Consider the following 19,445-nt stretch of genomic DNA (forward strand, 5'->3'; position numbering starts at 1 on the left):
TGAGTACACAATGAGTACATCTGAAAGGGTATAGGTCCCTGGTCAAAAGTAGAGCACTATATAGGGAGCCATTTGGGATGCAACCTAGCATTGAAGGAGGCAGAAGACGAAAAACAAATATCCTATTGGCCTGGGACCATAGAAAGTGCGCATCTCTCTCTCTCTCTCTCTCTCTCTCTCTGCATGCTGGGAGTTTTTTGGAGTTTGAGTGTTTGGTGCGGAGGACTCTGTCCTAACTAACTTTCTAGACTCTTTTCTTGATCTTTTTCTTACATTTTTTTTTTTTCTATGGTGGAGGGTTAATGCAATATTTGTTTTAGCGGTATCCACCGTTTTTTTTCAGAGTTAGGGTGGAAGAAGACAGAGTAAGGTTTCTGGGGTTTGCAAGGTGTGGTATGCGCGATGGCTTCTCAGCCTAGCGGGAGGAGACGCTGTCGATACGGCATGGATTCAGGTGTGTTCCTGAGAATGGAGTTAAGGTGGAGGAGGTTCTGCTCGCGGTCAGCGAACAGGTAGGAGCTGAATTTATACATTCTGCTTCTAGAATGAACAAAGCGGTGGTGGTGTTCATGAAAAGAGAAAATTTGGTTGGTAGGCTAATTGCTAGCGGAATATTTGTAAGGGATGTGTTGGTGCCAGTTTTACCTCTTTCTACCCCTTCGACAAGAGTAGTTGTTGCAAATTTACCTCCGTTTATTACGGACGATCAAATCAGGAAAGAGCTGAGTCGTTTTGGTAAGTTTGCTAGCGGGTTTCGTGTACTGTCGGCAGGTTTTCAGGCAGCTGCTGTTAAGCACGTTGTTTCGTTCCGGAGGCAAGTGTTTATGTTCCTGAACAACAATGAGCAACAGCTAAATGTGCATTTTAAAGTGAGGCATGGGGAGGGGCTCTATGCAGGGTTTGCCAGCACAGACAGTCTACGGTGTTTTGAGTGTGGGGATTTGGGGCATAAGAGCTTTGCGTGCCCACATAAAGGCCGTAGACAAAGTGAGGGTACAAGCGCCGGTGGGGGAAATCGAGGTCAAAGTGCAGGGGGAAATGAGATGCAGACAGCAGAGGCTGGGCCTAGTCATACCAGGGATGGTGGGGTAGCTGAGGCTGGGTCTAGTCAGACTAGAGATGGTGGGGTAGAGGAGGCTGGGTCTAGTCAGACTAGAGATGGTGGTGTAGTGGAGGCTGGGTCTAGTCAGGCTAGAGATGGTGGTGTAGCGGAGGCTGGGTCTAGTCAGGCTAGAGATGGTGGGGTAGTGGAGGCTAAGCCTAGTCAGGCTAGAGATGGTGGGGTAGCTGAGGCTGGGCTTAGCTATGATATGGAGGATGGTGTAAATGATGCTGGGCCTAGTCATGCTATGGAGGGTGGTGTAGAGGATGCTAGGTCTAGTCAGGTTATGCTAGTGGATGAGGAGAGTATAGTGGGGAAGTGTAAGAGACTAGGGGGGGGAGGAGGAGGGTGCCAAGCGGAAAAGGAAAAAGGGTGTGGTTAAAGGCACAATGGAAATTTTGCCTGTTGCTGTGGGAGATGCCATGACCAGAGAGGAAGAGCAGGTGGTCAGGGTGGGAGATAGAGATGAGGAGGAAAGTGAGTCTGAGGAAGAGGATGAGGAGATATTTTTTTCAGACTCCTCTTCAATAGGCCCGGAGCTGACAGCCAGTCAAGCAGAGGGGTCTAAGTACACATTGAGAGAACTGACAAGGTTCCTGAATGAGACCAAGGGAAAAAAAAAGTTAATCTTGAGGCTTTCTTCCCTGATTCAAGAAAGTTTGTACGATCAGTACAACATGCTGTGAAAAATGAGGGGCATGGTGTCCTCTCACCCAGGAAACGGTTTAGGTTGAGGAAGTGGGTCACAACAGTGCGTAAGGGTTTACCTTCGGACACTGTTTAGATGTATACTTTCTTTCTGACACTGGGACTTTTGAGCTTTGCTATTGGTCTTTTTTCTCTGCTGGCTTTTCTCCCACTTCTTATGGAGACTCTACGGGTAGGCTCGCTCAATATAAATGGCGCCAGAGATGCGGGAAAGATGAGTGTGTTGGGTGAATATGTAAAACAAAAAAAAGTACAGGTGTTGTTTCTGCAGGAGACACATAGTGATGTGTTGAATGAAGTCGATTGGGGGCTCTGGTGGAAAGGGGCAAGTGTGTTGAGCCATGGGACAAATCTTAGTGCAGGAGTGGCAGTCCTTTTTGCACCGGGTCTGTCTGTAAAAATGTGCTCCTCAAAGGAGGTGTGTAGGGGTAGGCTCCTTGTTGTTAAAGCAGAAATTAACAACATGGGTTTTGTCTTTATAAATGTGTATGCGCCTAACACAGGGAGAGAAAGAGGGGTTCTATTTGGGAGTCTTAGACAGGAACTCTCACAGGTAGCGCCTGAGGAGACACTGGTGGTCGGAGGGGACTGGAACTGCACAATGGATTTTACAAAAGACAGAAATGGGGAAGAGCCTCATTCAGTGTCAGTGGGAGTGTTAAGGGACATTATTAATCAGTTCGACTTAGTGGATGTTTGGAGAACTAAACATCCGAACACAAGACAGTACACATGGGTGAAGGTTTTTGGGGCTAGGGTGAGTGCAGCCCGACTTGATCGGTTTTATATGTCTAGGAATCGGAGCAATAGGCTGTTGGGCGCTACCATTCTCCCGGTGGGGTTTTCCGATCATCACATAACCATGGCTCGGCTGTCTATTTCACCAGGGCCCCGGCAGGCATCCTATTGGAAATTCAATGTAAAGCTCTTACAAGATGCCACTTTTGCGCAGGTTTCCAGACCTTCTGGGAAAGGTGGAGGCAGCAAATAGAGGAGTATGAGTCTCTGAGCCAATGGTGGGATGTGGGGAAAATCCAAATTCGGCTTTTCTGTCAACAATACACAGCTCTCTCATCCTCAGAGGCTAGGAGAGTATTGGGGGAACTAGAGCGGTGTATTAGTGAGATGGAGGTAGAGATGGTGGGGCAAGGCAATGTAGGCCTCCAGGCTAATTTAGCTGAATTACGCAGGGACCTGGGCAGTTTTTTCCAGGTTAAAGCAAAGGGAGCACTTGTAAGAGCTAGATTCTCCATGCTCAAGGAGATGGATGCTCCCAGCTCCTTCTTCTTTGGTTTGGAAAGACAGAGCAGTGAAGCCAAGGGTATGCATTGTCTACGGCTGTCTGATGGGCGGGTGACCTCTGTGGTGGGTGAGATGCGGGAGCGGACTGTGGAGTTTTATACTGAATTGTATAGGGCAGAAGAGTGTGATCCTTTGTGTGCTCAGGTCTTGTTCACAGAACTCCCTAAACTCTCTCTGGCACAGAGGGACGATTTGGACGTTCCTCTGTTGTCCCATGAACTGGCAGAGGCCGTAACCCAGATGTCCCCGGTCGTGCACCGGGGGTCGATGGACTCCCAGTGGAGTTTTATAAAAAATTCTGGGGAATAATTGGACAGGACTTCTTTTGCGTGTTGCGTGAATGCATCGGGGTAGGAGAGTTGCCGATGAGCTGCCGTCGGGCGGCTCTGACTCTCCTGCCCAAAAAAAGGGGACTTGTGTGAACTTAAGAACTGGAGGCCTGTGGCATTGCTCTGTGCGGACTACAAGATATTTGCCAAGGTCCTCTCTAACAGACTGAAGTCCCACTTGGACTCGATAGTACATAAGGACCAAACATATTGTGTACCGGGACGCTCAATCACGGACAACCTGTTCTTAATTAGGGACATGTTGGACTTGTCGAGAGGTTCTAATGTGAACTTTGGACTGGTCTCTTTAGATCAAGAGAAGGCTTTTGACAGAGTGGACCATGAATATCTGTTTAATGTGATGTCTGTGTTTGGGTTTGGGAGGAGTTTTTTGACCTGTGTGAAGCTGTTGTATGCTGGGGCATCATGTATGGTTAAGGTGGGAGGGGGGCTCAGTAGGCCAGTCTGGGTGAGACGGGGCATTAGACAAGGATGCCCTCTATCTGGGCAGTTATACACATTAGCCATTGAGCCTTTTTTAGGCCTGCTACGCAGGAGACTGCAGGGAGTGTGCTGGACAGGTATGGGTGTGGTGACAGGCATAGCAGTGTCAGCATATGCAGATGATGTCTCTGTGATGGTCAGGGATGGTCAAGATATGCAGGCACTGGAGACCAGTCTGAAGGTGTACGAGGGAGCTTCATCAGCTAAGGTAAACTGGGGCAAGAGCAAAGCTCTGTTATGTGGGGCATGGGGGATAGGGCTCCTCCTCTGCTTCCAGGGGGTTTGCAGTGGGGTTGTGAAGGGCTTAAAGTGTTGGGGGTGTACCTGGGCTCGGAGAGGTGGGTCAGGAAGAACTGGGAGGGGCTGTCACAGGCAGTGGTGTCAAGACTGGCCAGGTGGAGGTGGCTCCTGTCCCAAGTGTCATATAGAGGGAGGGTGCTGATAATTAACAACCTGGTGGCATCCTCCCTGTGGCATAAACTGGCTGTCCTCTACCCCCCGCCGGTCTGCTCGCAGACCTGCAACGCAAGCTGGTGGACTTCTTCTGGTCGGGCCATCACTGGCTGAGGGCGGCGGTGTTGTATATGACCGTCCACGAAGGAGGACAGGGCCTGGTGGAACTGGAGAGCAGGATGGCTGCTTTCCGGCTAAAGGCGGCACAGAGACTGCTGTACCATACTGATGTTGGCTGGAGGGAACCAGCATGCGCGCTGCTGAGGAGAGCTGGAGATTTAGGGTTGGACCGGCAGCTGTTCCTCATGAAGCTGGAGAGGCTGAGTACAGCAGGTCTCTCCGATTTTTACTCTGCGGTGCTGAGGGCCTGGCAGCTGCTAAGGCACACACGAGAAGGGGGTGTGGAGCCTGGGCTGTGGGTGGAGCCTATCTTCCACAACCCAGCCATCCCTTTGAGATCGGTCCAGTCGGCCACCCTGCAGAGGCAACTGATGGCAGGGGGTGTAAAAAGGCTGGGTGACTTGAGACTCCTGGGAGAGGAGGGGTGGAAAAGCCCGGAAGTCTTGGCACAGCAAACAGGAATAACGTCTCTTAGGCTGCTGGAGAGATTCCTGGAGGAGGTCCAGGAGGCACTGTCTGAGCCGGTAAGGGGGATGTTTGAGCAGCCAAAGGGAGAGGGGCCACCAATGTTTCCGCCACTGCAGGTGACGGCAGAGACTGGAGACTGGCAAGGGGGTCTGGAGGACTTGTTAGATTTTAACACTCCGAGCCTGGGGGAGTTTGAAGGGGTGGGAGGTAAAGCCCTCTACAACCTCTGTGTTAAGGTGAGGAACATTAGGAGCCTAACAGGAGTGAAGGCACATCAGTGGCAGGGGGTATGTGGGGTGGAGAGTATGGTGGGTTTTAGATGGAGGGGGCTCTACAAACCCACAGTACCAAAGAGGTCAGGGGACCTCCAGTGGAGGGTTCTACATGGAGCCCTGGCCACTAACAGCTGGTTGGCACGGGTTGAACCGGGAGTCGGGCAGGAGTGTCATTTCTGTAAAATGAAAGAAACTGTGATTCATGTGTTTTCTGTGTGCACCAGATTAATGCCATTAATGTCTCTGTTGGAATGTCTGTGTGAGAGGTTGGGGGTGGTCTTTACTGTTGGGGTGTTCATAATGGGATACAGGTATTCAAGTAAGGAGAAGGAAAAATGTGTTTTGTTGAATTTTCTGTTTGCTCAGGCAAAGTTAGCTATTTGGCTAACAAGGAGGAACAGGGTCAAAGGTGGGGGGATAACAGACCCTTTATTATTGTTTAATGGGATGGTCTCTGCGCGCCTTAGGGTTGAGTTTGAGTTCTATAAAATGATAAAAAGTGTGGAGATGTTTCAGGAGATATGGTGTGTTGGGGGGGCTGTCTGTATAGCTGGGGAAGATGTCTTGGATATACGGTTGTAGGAGTGGGTATTGTATTGAGATGTTGGCTTGTATCATGTGGTTGCTGGAAAGGCGAGTATGGTACATGTATGCATTACAGGATGTATTTTTGGTTTTATTTTTAAGGGGGAGGTTGGGTGGTGAGTTTTAAATGAAATGAGAATGTTTCAGTAAAAAAAGTCTCTCTCTCTCTCTCTCTCTCTCTCTCTCTCTCTCTCTCTCTCTCTCTCTCTCTCTCTCTCTCTCTCTCTCTCTCTCTCTCTCTCTCTCTCTCTCTCTCTCTCTCTCTCTCTCTCTCTCTCTCTCTCTCTCTCTCTCTCTCTCTCTCTCTCTCTCTCTCTCTCTCTCTCTCTCTCTCTCTCTCTCTCTCTCTCTCCCTCTCTCCCTCTCTCCCTCTCTCCCTCTCTCTCCCTTCTAAACGCTGCCTGTGCATGCCGCCCACGTGTACTCCCAGTTAACTGATAAAGAAGCGGCATTTAGAATGTCTAATTAGAAACCTAGCAGTGGCATCATGGCTATTGATTGGCATGGCTACACAACGCAGACAGGGAATCGGCATTTCATAGCTGTGTGAAATCATTTTCGGGAACTAAAGGAAAGGGTGATTCTGTTGTTAGAATCCATATGAGATTGGTGTAAACCTTCCTAATCAAATTCACATTTTGTTATAAACACAGGCTTAAATCTGAATGTTAGTGCATCCCAGTTTAGCTAGGGGATCTGTGTGGATTAAGAGTTCTGATACTGAAAGTGAAAAAAACACAAATATTACTACAAATCTGTAATATCCCTTTGAACTAAGAGGAAGTTAATTCCTGTTGGTTTATGATCTCTTTCAAACCTGTGATGAACTGACTTTATAACAGCCATCCTATCACATACGTCAGTACGCCTGTGTGCAGATATGGGCAGAATTTCTGAAATATGTATTTAAATTACTTCAGAGTATTTTGTCATTTATATTACAATGGGCTGAACTACACTCCAATTTATTTTGTAACAAGATAATTTTGGGGGCTGTCATTTGTATTTTCTAAATACAAAATACTTTTCTATAGTATTTTTTATAGCGGTTCACCATATTGTGACCCCCTTTCACCCTGCATTGTTATCAGAAGTCTGATGACACTATGGTGTGATAAGAGTGTCTGCTAAATGAACTAAATATAAATGTATATGTAAAAATGAACAATTGCAAAGCATTCTGAGTATTATTCTAATGGCCTCTGCCCCAAAACAAGGCCAATAATAATACCCAGTGTGCTTTGCATTTAATTTTGGTATGTTAATTTTCACATGTACATTTGCATTTTGGTCATTTAGCAGACACTCTTATCCAGAGTGACTTATAGTCAGTACATTCAACTAAGGTAGATGAACAACAACATATCACAGTCATAGCAAGTAAAACATTTCTGTAACCGTTACAGTGAATGTTGTTGCTGTTCGGGCCGCCTAATTGCAAATGTATTTCTGTATTTTAAAATGCAAAATACATGTATTTTAATTAAAGTACGATGTAGTTTATTTTGATACATTGATATTTATGGTATTTTGTAAATGTATTTTGACATTTTTGCCCATCATTGCCTGTGTGTATTACAGATCTGTGGTGAATTCACTTTTTAAATAGCCAGCACATAGAGGCCCTATGACAGTGGGTTGATGCTGAAATGTGAAGTACCTGAGTCCTCTGTATCATGGTCCTCGAGGCCTGCAGACACCCCCATCTCCATGCACTTCTTACTGTGGGCCTTGGACTTCATATGCTTGGTCAGATTCCCTGTAAGAAGAGATTTAAGTTTTAAATGGAAACATCATTGCATAGCAGCAATATAAAAATGAGATGCTCTTTACAAGTGGAGGACCATTCTGAAATAAAAACCAAACACCACATTTCTTTTTTTGAGGAATAAGGCCACAAGGTGGGACAAGCTTACACGCCACAGGAGGAGCTTACGTAAGTCTGAGAGCACTGTCTGTGCCCCAAATGACAGCCTATTCCCTACATAGTGCACTACTTTTAACTAGGGCCGATAGGGTCTGGTCAAAACTGGTGCACTACATAAGGAATAGGGTGCCATTTGAGATTGCGCCACTATCTCTAGGCAGGCTGCATGTAATGGGTGAGTAATTCATAAATAAATGTTTTTAAAGGAACGTGGGATGATGCTCTGACACCGAGTACTGTTCTGCAGTGTCGAGTGGGTAGACAGGTTCGAGAATGGTGAATCATCCTGCCTCTTTTAGAAGACAGAGAGAGAGACAAAGTCTTCAAAACCATCAAGGCTTCTAACAGTAAAAAGATTAGAGCGAAACTCAGTTGTGTGCTATTGAAAGTAAAAAGGGCCTTAAAAAGTAGAAACAAAGGAATTAAGTGCAATATCTGGCAGGCAATTAATGTCTGCCCACACATGTAACTTAAGATTTATTATACTGTCATTTGATTGAACATTGCATTATTGGCCTCACAATTCTTGTTTTCTTGCCCAAAGAAATATGACAATATGACTGTTTTCTGTGCATATCCCTTATGACACCAAAGCCTGCCACAGCCAGCAGCTACTGTTAGGCATTATTTGTAACTCAAGATAGCTATTTGCTTATCTACAGGGCTGGAGTTAATTCAGATTGAAGGCAGTCAATTCAGGAAGTACACTACGGGTCCAAAGTTTTAGAAGTACTACTCATTCAACGTTTTTTCTTTAATTTGTACTATTTTCTACATTGTAGAATAATTGTGAAGACATCAAAACCATAAAATAAACAAATATGGAATCATGTAGTAACCAAAAAAGTGTTAAACAAATCAAAATATATTTGATTTGTTAAATAGCCACCTTGATGACAGAATGCTCTCTTGGCATTCTCTCAACCAGCTTCACCTGGAATGCTTTTCCAACAGTCTTGGAGTTCCCACATACGCTGAGCACTTGTTGGCTGCTTTTTCCTCACTCTGCGGTCCGACTCATCCCAAACCATCTCAATTTGGTTGAGGTCGGGTGATTGTGGAGGCGAGGTCGGGTGATGTAGCACTCCACCACTCTCCTTCTTGGTAAAATAGCCCTTACACAGCCTGGAGTTGTGTTGGGTCATTGTCCTGTTGAAAAACAAATGATAGTCCCACTAACCCCAAACCAGATGGGATGGCGTATCGCTGCAGAATGCTGTGGTAACCATGCTGGTTAACTGTGCCTTGAAATTTAAATAAATCACAGACAGTGTCACCAGCAAAGCACCCCCACACCATAACACCTCATCCTCCAGGCTTTATGGTGGGAAATACACACATCTGTTCACCCAAGACACGGCGGTTGGAACCAAAAATCGCCAATTTGGACTCCAGACCAAAGGACAGATTTCCACCGGTCCAATGTCCATTGCTCGTGTTTCTTGGCCCAAGCAATTCTCTTCTTCTTTTTGGTGTCCTTTAGTAGCGGTTTCCTTGCAGCAATTCGACCATGAAGGCCTGATTCACACAGTCTCCTCTGAACAGTTGATGTTGAGATCCGTCTGTTACTTGAACTCTGTGAAGCATTTATTTGGGCTGCAACCTGAGGTGCAGTTAACTCTAAAGAACTTTCCTCTGAACTTTCCTCTGGGTCTTCCATTCCTGTGGCGGTCCTCATGAGAGCCAGTTTCATCACAGCGCTTGATGGTTTTTGAGACTACACTTGAAGAAACGTTCAAAGTTCTTGAAATGTTCCTGGATTGACTGACCTTCATGTCTTAAAGTAATGATGGACTGTCATTTCTCTTTGCTTATTTGAGCTGTTCTTGCCATAATATGGACTTGGTCTATCTTCTGTATACCCCCTACCTTGTCAGAACACAACTGATTGGCTCAAACGCATTAAAAAGGAAATAAATTCCACAAATTAACAAGGCACACCTGTTAATTGAAATTAATTCCAGGTGATTACCTCATGAAGCTGGTTGAGAGAATGCCAAGAGTGAGCAAAGCTGTCATCAAGGCAAAGGGTGGTGATTTGAAGAATCTCAAATATAAAATATATTTTGATTTGTTTTACACTTTTTAGTTACTACATGATTCCATATGTGTTATTTCATAGTTTTGATGTCTTCACTATTATTCTACAATGTAGAAAATAGTAAAAATAAATAAAAACCCTTGAATGAGTAGGTGTTTGAAAATGTTTGACCGGTAGTCAATGAGCATCAATGACTTCCCAATAAACTGAGGAGTAGAATATATTTATTGAAAAAGTTTTTCAATTTTTGAATATTAAATTAAACTGCCTTCAATTTGTAGATAAGCAAATAGCTATCTTGACTTACAAATAATGTTAACACTTTAAGATATATATTATACCTTATAATCATTCGTTTTAAGATTACAGATTTATAAATCTGTAATAAACAGCTGTAACCCATTGGTTAATTTATTGTAAACCAAAGGTATATAAGGTGTACCTTATATATTAAGATACACCTGCTATACATAAAAAAGGGGTTTTATGTGGGTTCTGAATTTTTTTTGATGATCAAATAAAAATTAGACATCTTGGTAATAATGGTAACACTTTACATTATGTTACACATTATAAATGGTTTATAAATAACACAAATTGTAAAAAAAAAAAAAATATGAGTTTACAGTTATTATTAATTGTTAGGATTATAATTTATTAAATACTTATAGATAATTAATAAACAGCAATAACACGTTGGTTAATTTATTATAAACCAAACCATGCTACTGCTGCTGGTATAATTAAGCAATAAGGCCTGAGGGGGTGTGGTATATGGCCAATATACCACGGCTAAGGGCTGTTCTTAAGCACGACCCAACTCGGAGTGCCTGGACACAGCCCTTAGCCGTGGTACATTGGCCATATATCACAAAGCCCCGAGGAGCCTTATTGCGATTAAACTCAGCAAAAAAAGAATCGTCCCTTTTTCAGGACCCTGTCTTTAAAAGATAATTCATAAAAATCCAAATAACTTCACAGATCTTCATTGTAAAGGGTTTAAACACTGTTTCCCATGCTTGTTCAATGAACCATAAACAATTAATGAACATGCACCTGTGGAACGGTCGTAAAGACACTAACAGCTTACAGACGGTAGGCAATTAAGGTCACAGTTATGAAAACGTAGGACACTAAAGAGGCCTTTCTACGGACTCTGAAAAACACCAAAAGAAAGATGCCCAGTGTCCCTGCTCATCTGTGTGAACATGCCTTAGGCATGCGGCAAGGAGGCATGAGAACGGCAGATGTAGCCAGGGCAATAAATTGCAATGTCCGTACTGTGAGACGCCTAAGACAGCGCTACAGGGAGACAGGACGGACAGCTGATCGTCCTCGCAGTGGCAGACCACGTGTAACAACACCTGCACAGGATCGGTACATCCGAACATCACACCTGCAGGACAGGTACAAGATGGCAACAATAACTGCCCGAGTTACACCAGGAACGCACAATCCCTCCATCAGTGCTCAGACTGTCCGCAATAGGCTGAGAGCGGCTGGACTAAGGGCTTGTAGGCCTGTTGTAAGGCAGGTCCTCACCAGACATCACCGGCAGCAACGTCGCCTATGGGCACAAACCCACCGTCGCTGGACCAGACAGGACTGGCAAAAAGTGCTCTTCACTGACGAGTCACGGTTTTGTCTCACCAGGGGTGATGGTCGGATTTGTGTTTATCGTCGAAGGAATGAGCGTTACACCGAGGCCTGTACTCTGGAGCCGGATCGATTTGGAGGGTCCGTCATGGTCTGGGATGGTGTGTCACAGCATCATCGGACTGAGCTTGTTGTCATTGCAGGCAATCTCAATGCTGTGCGTTACAGGGAAGACATCCTCCTCCCTCATGTGGTACCCTTCCTGCAGGCTCATCCTGACATGACCCTCCAGCATGACAATGCCACCAGCCATACTGCTCGTTCTATGCATGATTTCCTGCAAGACAGGAATATCAGTGTTCTGCCAGCGAAGACCCCGGATCTCAATCCCATTGATCATGTCTGGGATCTGTTGGATCGGAGGTTGAGGGCTAGGGCCATTCCCCCCAGAAATGTCCGGGAACTTGCAGGTGCCTTGGTGGAAGAGTGGTGTAACATCTCACAGCAAGAACTGGCAAGAACTGGCAGTCCATGAAGAGGAGATGCACTGCAGTACTTAATGCAGCTGGTGGCCACACCAGATACTGACTGTTACTTTTGATTTTGACCCCCCCTTTATTCAATGACACATTATTCAATTTCTGTTAGTCACATGTCTGTGGAACTTGTTCAGTTTATGTCTCAGTTGTTGAATGTTGTTATATTCATACAAATATTTACACATGTTAAGTTTACTGAAAATAAACGCAGTTGACAGTGAGAGGACGTTTCTTTTTTTGCTCAGTTTATAAACTGGTTACCAAAGTAATTAGAGCAGTAAAAATACATGTTGTCATACCCATGGTATACGGTCTGATATACCATGGCTTTCAGCCAATCAGAATTCCGGGCTCAAACCTCCCAGTTTATAATGTAATATATACATTACGTTATAATATAACTTGTATTTCTAAAGGGGTTATAAGCAGTTTACAGATGTAACAGCTATTGATTCATTTATTAGAAACCAAACCATGCTATTGCTGCCGTAAGCTCTGACCTTTAGTCTTGAAGGAGAAGTTGCAGTGGGTGCAGTGGTAGGGCCGTACGTCAGAGTGGGTGCGGATGTGTTTACGCAGCATGCTGGGCTTCTTGCAGCGGATCCCACACTCCTCACAGATGTATTTACCACGACCACGCCCACGCACATACACATAGTCCTCGTTAGATTTGAATCTGCAGGGTTCACAAGAAGGTGAAAAACAATAAGTGCATACACCCAACATGACTGAATCCTTACAATAACTAATCAAATTGAGGAGACAATTAAAATATTTATATTACGGTTAAGACACATACCCTCCATCAAATATTTTGACCCTCCGTGGCTCTATTTTGGATGAGGAAGAATCCTTGTCTGACTCGCTGCTCACCTGACTCTCAGGTTGCACTTTGCTGTTATTCTCAGTTGTTACAGATTTCTGAGGCTTTAGGACCTAGGGAGTAAGTTGATTTGAGAAATTAACTAAGTACAAGACAGAAAACATAATGTGATAACATGCCCTTCACAAATTTCTGATCATGAAATTATGGATATATTTAAATGGATTAAGAGATTAAATTATGGAAAATTAAACACAGATAATTCTACAAATAAATGTGAAAAATGAAATTAACGTTTGACAAATTATGTTTGGTTCTTACCTTAGGCATGACGTCTTTTAGCTTGCTTGAATAGGCCAAGATGTCGGATTTCATACTTGTCGTTATGGCTTCTGTGTAGTGTATTTTCTTGGAGTTCTGCTTGGAGTCAAAGAGAGACATCACCACTTTGGTGGGCAGGCCCAGTGGGTTGGGGTTGCTGGGGCTCACCGCCCAGGTGGAGTAGGCCGAAACCTTCTGGTCCGTCTGGGGAACATGCAGAGGCCTCCTCTTCATCAGGTAACACCAAGTGAAGGTGGTGGCAGTTTTCAGGCTGGGGAAAGACAGGCGATGGCTGTCTCGTGTGTTGACGACAGATACAGATGAGGCCAATTTCACCTGTCCATGGAAAGTCGAGGGCCTAATGGGAGACTTGGCAGGAGACCATCTCTCTTCCTCGCTCTTGTCTTGAGGCTTCAGGGAGGCGTTAGCTGGCACAGAGGAGGAGACATGACTCCCTGGAGCGGTGTTTAATGCAGAGCGTGGTTGTTCCTGGGGAACTACAGAAGATGGTTCATCCTTTCCGGTGCTTTCAGGTGTCATAGTCTTGCAGTTCTTAGGAGTCTGGGCGTCCTTTTCACCTACTGGCGGGGCCTCAGTTTCAATGGGACTATCCACTGGTTCAGTGGTACACACCTGCCGGACTAGCATAAGCTTCCGTTGCCTAGTTACCTCCGCCATCTTGGAGTTCAGGTAGTTGACTGACCTGCCATCAGTGAGGCATGCGGCACCATGTTCATCCTTTGCTCGCTTCTGATGTTTTTCCATGGCGATATCCAAGCTGTTGGCAGGGGAGAGCATTCTCTTGCTTGAGGCAATGGGCTCTTGTTGTGGGCAAAGGGTCACAGCTGCCATTTTCTGGGTGCAGTGTAAGGACCCCAGGGAGGGAGCTCTTTGAATTTCACCAATATGGTTCTGGGTATTGGAAACTAAACCGTGTTTTACTTGAAGGCCAGTAGATGCTGGAGGCCTGTCCTTGTTCATTTCTGGTACAGTCTTTGTGTCAGTATCTACAACATACAGGTTACTGGACACAGAGAGGGAAGGGTGCATCTGCTCATGAGTTATCAGTATCTGTGGCAATTGGAGAGCACCTGGTAGGTTTTGAGAAGGTGGGTCATTTTGTAGGCTTACAGGCAAGACTATTGATTGTGTCTTATTGCCTACAATCTGAAAACACGGTTGTGCCACAGAGACATTGTGGAGAACATCTGAAGACTTCGAAATACTTTGCATCTGATTGGCAATAGGTATTGCTAAGACTGGCAAAGTTGTCTGAGTACCCTGTGTTGTAGAGAGAGAGTATGTTTGGCTTGGTCTCAGAGCAGGACACTGCAGTTGGTATTTGGGCACAAAGCTTTTCTTGTCTTGAGAGTCAGCAGATTTGTTCTGGGCATCTTCTTGGCCGACCACGACATGAACCACAGATTGCTGTATATTTTGGCATGTCTGAACCCTCGACGTTAGGTGCCAAGGGTGTGGAAGGCCATGAACTTGAGGCAGTTGACCTTGGCTGCCCAAGTTAATGCTTTGCACCATTCTTTCATTCTTCTGAGGGAGAGTTTCTCCAGAATGCACAATAAAGGGTTGGGCAAGGGGAGGCTTGTTGGCAGTCTGTTGAGGCCTCTGCTGAGATGTAGAGAATACAGTGGGGAGCCTCTGGAGAGGTATGGCATGCCTCCCAACATGTTGCTGACTCTCTGGCCCAATCTTTAAAGACATCTGGCGTACCAAGGGCCCCCTTCGCCTTTCAATGAGAGGTACCTGTACAGACGGGAAGGCTTGAGCACTCGTTGGCAGTTCCATTGGTGACATTGACCTGTTGGGTGGCAGAGACCTGCTGGGAGACACACTGCCAAAGTCAAAGGACTTGCTGCGATAGTCGCACAAGATCTCCACTGAGGGTTGAGTGCAACTGATCTGTTCTGAGGCAGCACGTCTTATCATACCAGGGACCCCCAGGGTGTTGAAGGCTATTGGTAGCCCTTGAGGCTCAGATATTTTGTTGACAAATTCTCCTCTGGAGGGGCTCTCTGACCTGGATGGCTCTTCCCGGTCGAAGGAGGCTGAGATACTGGAGCATCTTGAGAGGCTACTGTCCCTGCTGAGGCTACGAGACAGTGAAGACTCGAAGCTCGATTCTCCAGAGGAGTGCTCCATCTGAGCCAGACGAATTCTCTTTTTCTTGGGTGGAAGCTTTTCTGTCGGTAGTTTGGACAGGCTCTCGCTCCTCTGGGGCCAGTTGAATGTATCTGCAACCTTTTCACCTTGCTCAGTGCTCTGACTGTCATGCTCCCGATCGGGTTCCTCTGTGACCAGGATTTCAGGAATGTTATTTTGGCGAACCAGACGAGACTGTTGGACAGCAGCACAGCTCTCAGCCACTGCTGCTAATGTGCTGTCGACACGGTTTTCCATCCCTTGTTTCCCCTGGTCGGCACATTTAGGAATGGACATCTTTTCATGGTAGCTCTCTAATGAAAGATTGGCAGTAGCGTCGGCCTTAGTTTTTCCTGTGCTATGGCCATCTTTGTACATTAAATCAACAGGAGAGGCCCTGTCAATAGATTCAGAGGTCTCAAAGGAATTGGGCTTGCTTAAAGAGTTGGTGTGTCTGATAACTGATGTACCACTGCCTTGCCTCTGTAGGTCGCCTCTCTCTTTACCAGAGGTGTTAACCTGGGTTTCTCTGATTGGTGACAGTCTTGATTCTGATGCATCTGTACCTCTTGCTACTAGCTGATTTTGACTTATTTGCGGTGGGTTGCTTTTAGGCTGTAGATCAACCATGATAGAGTGCTGAGAAAATGGCCGACCTGAACTGGCTGTTGATAGTTGGCAAGAATCAAAACTGACAGAGCATGGGGGATTGGTGTCAGTTGGTGATTGGTCATCATCGTCACCAACACTCTTCATTTTCCTTCTTTTTCTAATTGATTGCTGTTGGTCCATTATACCTGAAATAACGGTTCTGGGGACTAACGGCTGCTGCATGACATGTTGAAAAACATCCTGCTCAGTCTCTCTGACAGATACCGGCTTGTTTTTCGGACCATGGAGCTCTGAACAATAGAATTTCTTGTGATTTTCAAAGTTTTCTAGTTTTCGGTACCGATTGCGACAGGTCTCACATTCATACATTGTGCCTTTGCTCTGCAGAGGCTTTCGGTTTCGGTCTTGTGCATGCTCAAAAGACCTGCTTCTTTGCATTAACTCAGTGGAGATGCTAGACCCATGGTAACCTTCGTCCATGGAACGGACTGAGGTAAGGCCCTCACTTGTGGAGAAATCCTCCACTGCTACTTGCCGTACAAGAGTACGAGAATGTATTGCTGAATTTGGGGTAGAGGGGGCAGATGAAAACACATCATCGTTTAAGGAACTCATTTTGTCATCAAAAGACTGACAGATCCGTAGTGGGTGGGGTTGCTGGACAATGTTTGGTGGGAGACCCGAGTGCCCTGGAGTTGTGGGCATAGAATTACTTCTTGTTATTGGTAAACAGTCCATTGGTGTATACTGATTGGGTACAGATAGAAGAAATACTGGCTTAGATTTTTCTGTGGGGGTGAAGGGGGACTTGGGTATGTCTGAGCTGGAACTTGACCTTCTCGCCATTGGTTTAAGGTCAAACTGAAAAGAGTCTTTAAATATATACGATTTGGGGGAGTCTATGCTACCTCTCCTAGAAAGAGAAGTCCTTCTTGGTTTGACACTGTCCAACTGTTTGTCGTCAACCACTGCCTCATTGTCCGATATTAACTTTGAGATTCGTTCCTCGAGAGAGAGTGCTTTTGTTTCTAACGGAGGACGCATTTGTCCTTGCACAACACGGGGCTTCTCCACAGAAGCCACATGCATGGCAGTGGCAACCACTGCAGGGAGATTATGAAGTGCATTTTTGGTGACATCCATGTCTGTTGGTGGGGTTATTTTGACAAAGGGACTCGGGGGACTCATGGCCTGGTCTGCACTTTCAGAACGTGAGAAGTAACCAGAGTCTGTGCTGCCTAAACTGCGGGGACTAAGCAGACACTTGCCCTGCTGCTGCTGAGAAAAGTCTGTGGCTTGCTGCCTCTGAAGCTGACCATGTCCGCCTCCTGGTGGAGTCCTGCACTGCTGATCCTCGTCCTCACTTCCTGCATCCTGTAGGGGGCTTGTGCAATCCACCTCTTTCAAGGATGACAGGACGGTGATGCTGGATCTCAGATGTGCCGTTTGGAAGTCCTTTTGCCGCTGGGCAGTAGCCTGCTCAGGGTTGGAGTCTGTGACTCTTGGACTGTCCGCCCGCTGAGGGGAGACATTGACAGGATAGACGACCACTTTTGGGAGGCCAGCTGTCCCTTTGGACTCATAGCCCCTCTGACTCAGGGGGAAAACAGCTGATGGGTCCCCTGCATCCCCATGATTGCCTTGTGTTGTGCCTGCACTCTGCAAACTGCTCTCAGAGAACGCTGCAACACTGCTTTGTGACGAGTCAGGGTCCAGGTCTGCTGTGCTACTTTCCTCATCGCTGTCCCCACTTTCCTCCACATCTGAATGTGTTCCAAGTGCTTTGTCAGACTCCACGGAGAGGGACCCACTTCCAGAGTCGGAACGCGCCACAAGCCCCAGTTTTATTGCGTGAGCATGGGATTTCTTATGCTTGTACAAATTGCTCTTAGTTTTGAATGAGAAGCCACAAGTAACACACGGGTAGGGCCGCTCTCCTGTGTGAGACCTGATGTGCTTGAGTAACACACTGGGCTTTGCACATGCCCGACTGCAGTATTCACACACATACTTCCCCTGCTTCTTAGGCTTCTGGTCCTTTGCTGAGATGCTACACATCTGTTCAAGCCCAAAGTTCACAACCGTGGCCATCTGGACTGGGTTGTAACCAGGTGTAACAGGGACTTGAATGGTGCTAGGGACACTAGCCGATAGGGACTGGCATGTGTGCACCACCGGTGGCTGGCTCTGAGGCAAGAAATTGGAGCCTGAGGGAACAGGTGAATGAGTTAGGGTATCGGAGGAGCCAGTACTGAAGCTCATCTGCAAGCCAGACTTTTCCCCACAGTTGCTGAAATGCTGTTTAGCATGCTGCAAAGTCTGCAAGGGAACAGCCTGGGTAGAGGACTGCATTGTGTAGGTCTCTTGTTTATTTACAAAGTCATTCTGCATATGCGCAGGCTGAGTTTGGAGTCCAAAATGTATAGCTGGCATAGCATTTACTCCACTATTAGACTGAGCAGAAAGAGTTCGGCTAGGTTTTTCAACGGCTGTGGCTGGAAAGGATTTTTTTTTTTCTGACAAGGAGCTGAAGTCTGGTTCCATAGCCTTAAGCAAGACTTCAAGGGGAGCGCTAGCATGGTAAGGAGAGGCACCTTCACAGCTTGTTTCGCCACTCTTACTGTCCTTGAGCTGCTGAGACTCCCCAACACCAGAGACAGATTCCTCTTTACCACTGATGGGATCGAGAGACTGTGGATTTGAGAAGGACGTCTCCCTCTGCTTTAGCCTATCATTGTCAATGGAGGATGTCACTCCCTCAGAGGATTCAGAATTAGGCTGGACATACTCCGTATCTCGGTTCTGGCTTGGTGAGCTGGCAGGGTTTTGAGAAGGGCTGTTGGGGTAGGAGCAAGAGGGTGCGGCTTCCTTGGACGAGGTAGCTTGGAGTGTTGCCACGGAGGTCTTGGACTGCAAGGACTTCTTCACAGGAGATTTGGGTATTTTCTTTAGCTGGTTTTCTGACACAACCTTTTTCCTCTTCAATGCCTTTATGTTATCTGCACTTCTTCGACCACCCTCATTGATCCCTGTAAAGCAAACAAAAGAGAAATTAGCATGTATAATGAAATAATATTATATAATATACAATAACAACAACAACATGCTATTTAGCAGACATTTTTATCCAAAGCAACTTTGAGTCATGCGTGCACTCATTTTACGTATGGGTGGTCCCAGCCGGAATCAAACGCATGACCCTTTGCGTTGCAAGCGCCATGCTCTACCGACTGAGCTGCAGTTGATAGTTTCTGCAAAATGCTAAATGAAAATGATCCGATATGCTATGAGGATCTTCACTGATAAGAATAGATATGATTCACCAAGAATTCACCAACCAGATAAAAATATGGTTTGGCCTGTGTTAGAAGAAACCACCCTGCAAACTGTGCTACCAAGCATCTGTTTTGTTGATTAATTGGAAGTGAAGTTTGTTATGCAACACTCCTCAATGTCCTCTCAAATGTTTCTGTCAATTTCATCCAAACAATTCTGTACGCAGGCATATTCCTAGTTTATTTTTTATCTTGCACAAAATATTCAGAGCATGATAATCAATTAGGGTATTTTACAAAATAAAATG

General features: G+C 45.8%; 1 protein-coding gene across 4 annotated transcripts in view; it reads right to left on the reverse strand.

Moving 5' to 3' along the window:
- Positions 1 to 19,445, reverse strand: part of LOC106570361 (zinc finger protein 40) — an 88,464-nt gene that overhangs the window by 3,116 nt on the left and 65,903 nt on the right. For all 4 annotated transcript variants that reach the window (XM_014142585.2, XM_014142586.2, XM_014142587.2 and 1 more), the window contains 4 exons: positions 13,094 to 18,891; positions 12,749 to 12,885; positions 12,450 to 12,625; positions 7,507 to 7,605 (listed from right to left, as the gene is read on the reverse strand). In XM_014142585.2, the coding sequence (XP_013998060.1) occupies positions 7,507 to 7,605; positions 12,450 to 12,625; positions 12,749 to 12,885; positions 13,094 to 18,891 (6,210 nt within the window). The remainder of the gene's footprint in view (positions 1 to 7,506; positions 7,606 to 12,449; positions 12,626 to 12,748; positions 12,886 to 13,093; positions 18,892 to 19,445) is intronic.

The sequence above is a fragment of the Salmo salar genome, chromosome ssa14, assembly GCF_905237065.1.
Source record: "Salmo salar chromosome ssa14, Ssal_v3.1, whole genome shotgun sequence".
Classification (NCBI taxonomy): Eukaryota; Metazoa; Chordata; class Actinopteri; order Salmoniformes; family Salmonidae; genus Salmo; species Salmo salar.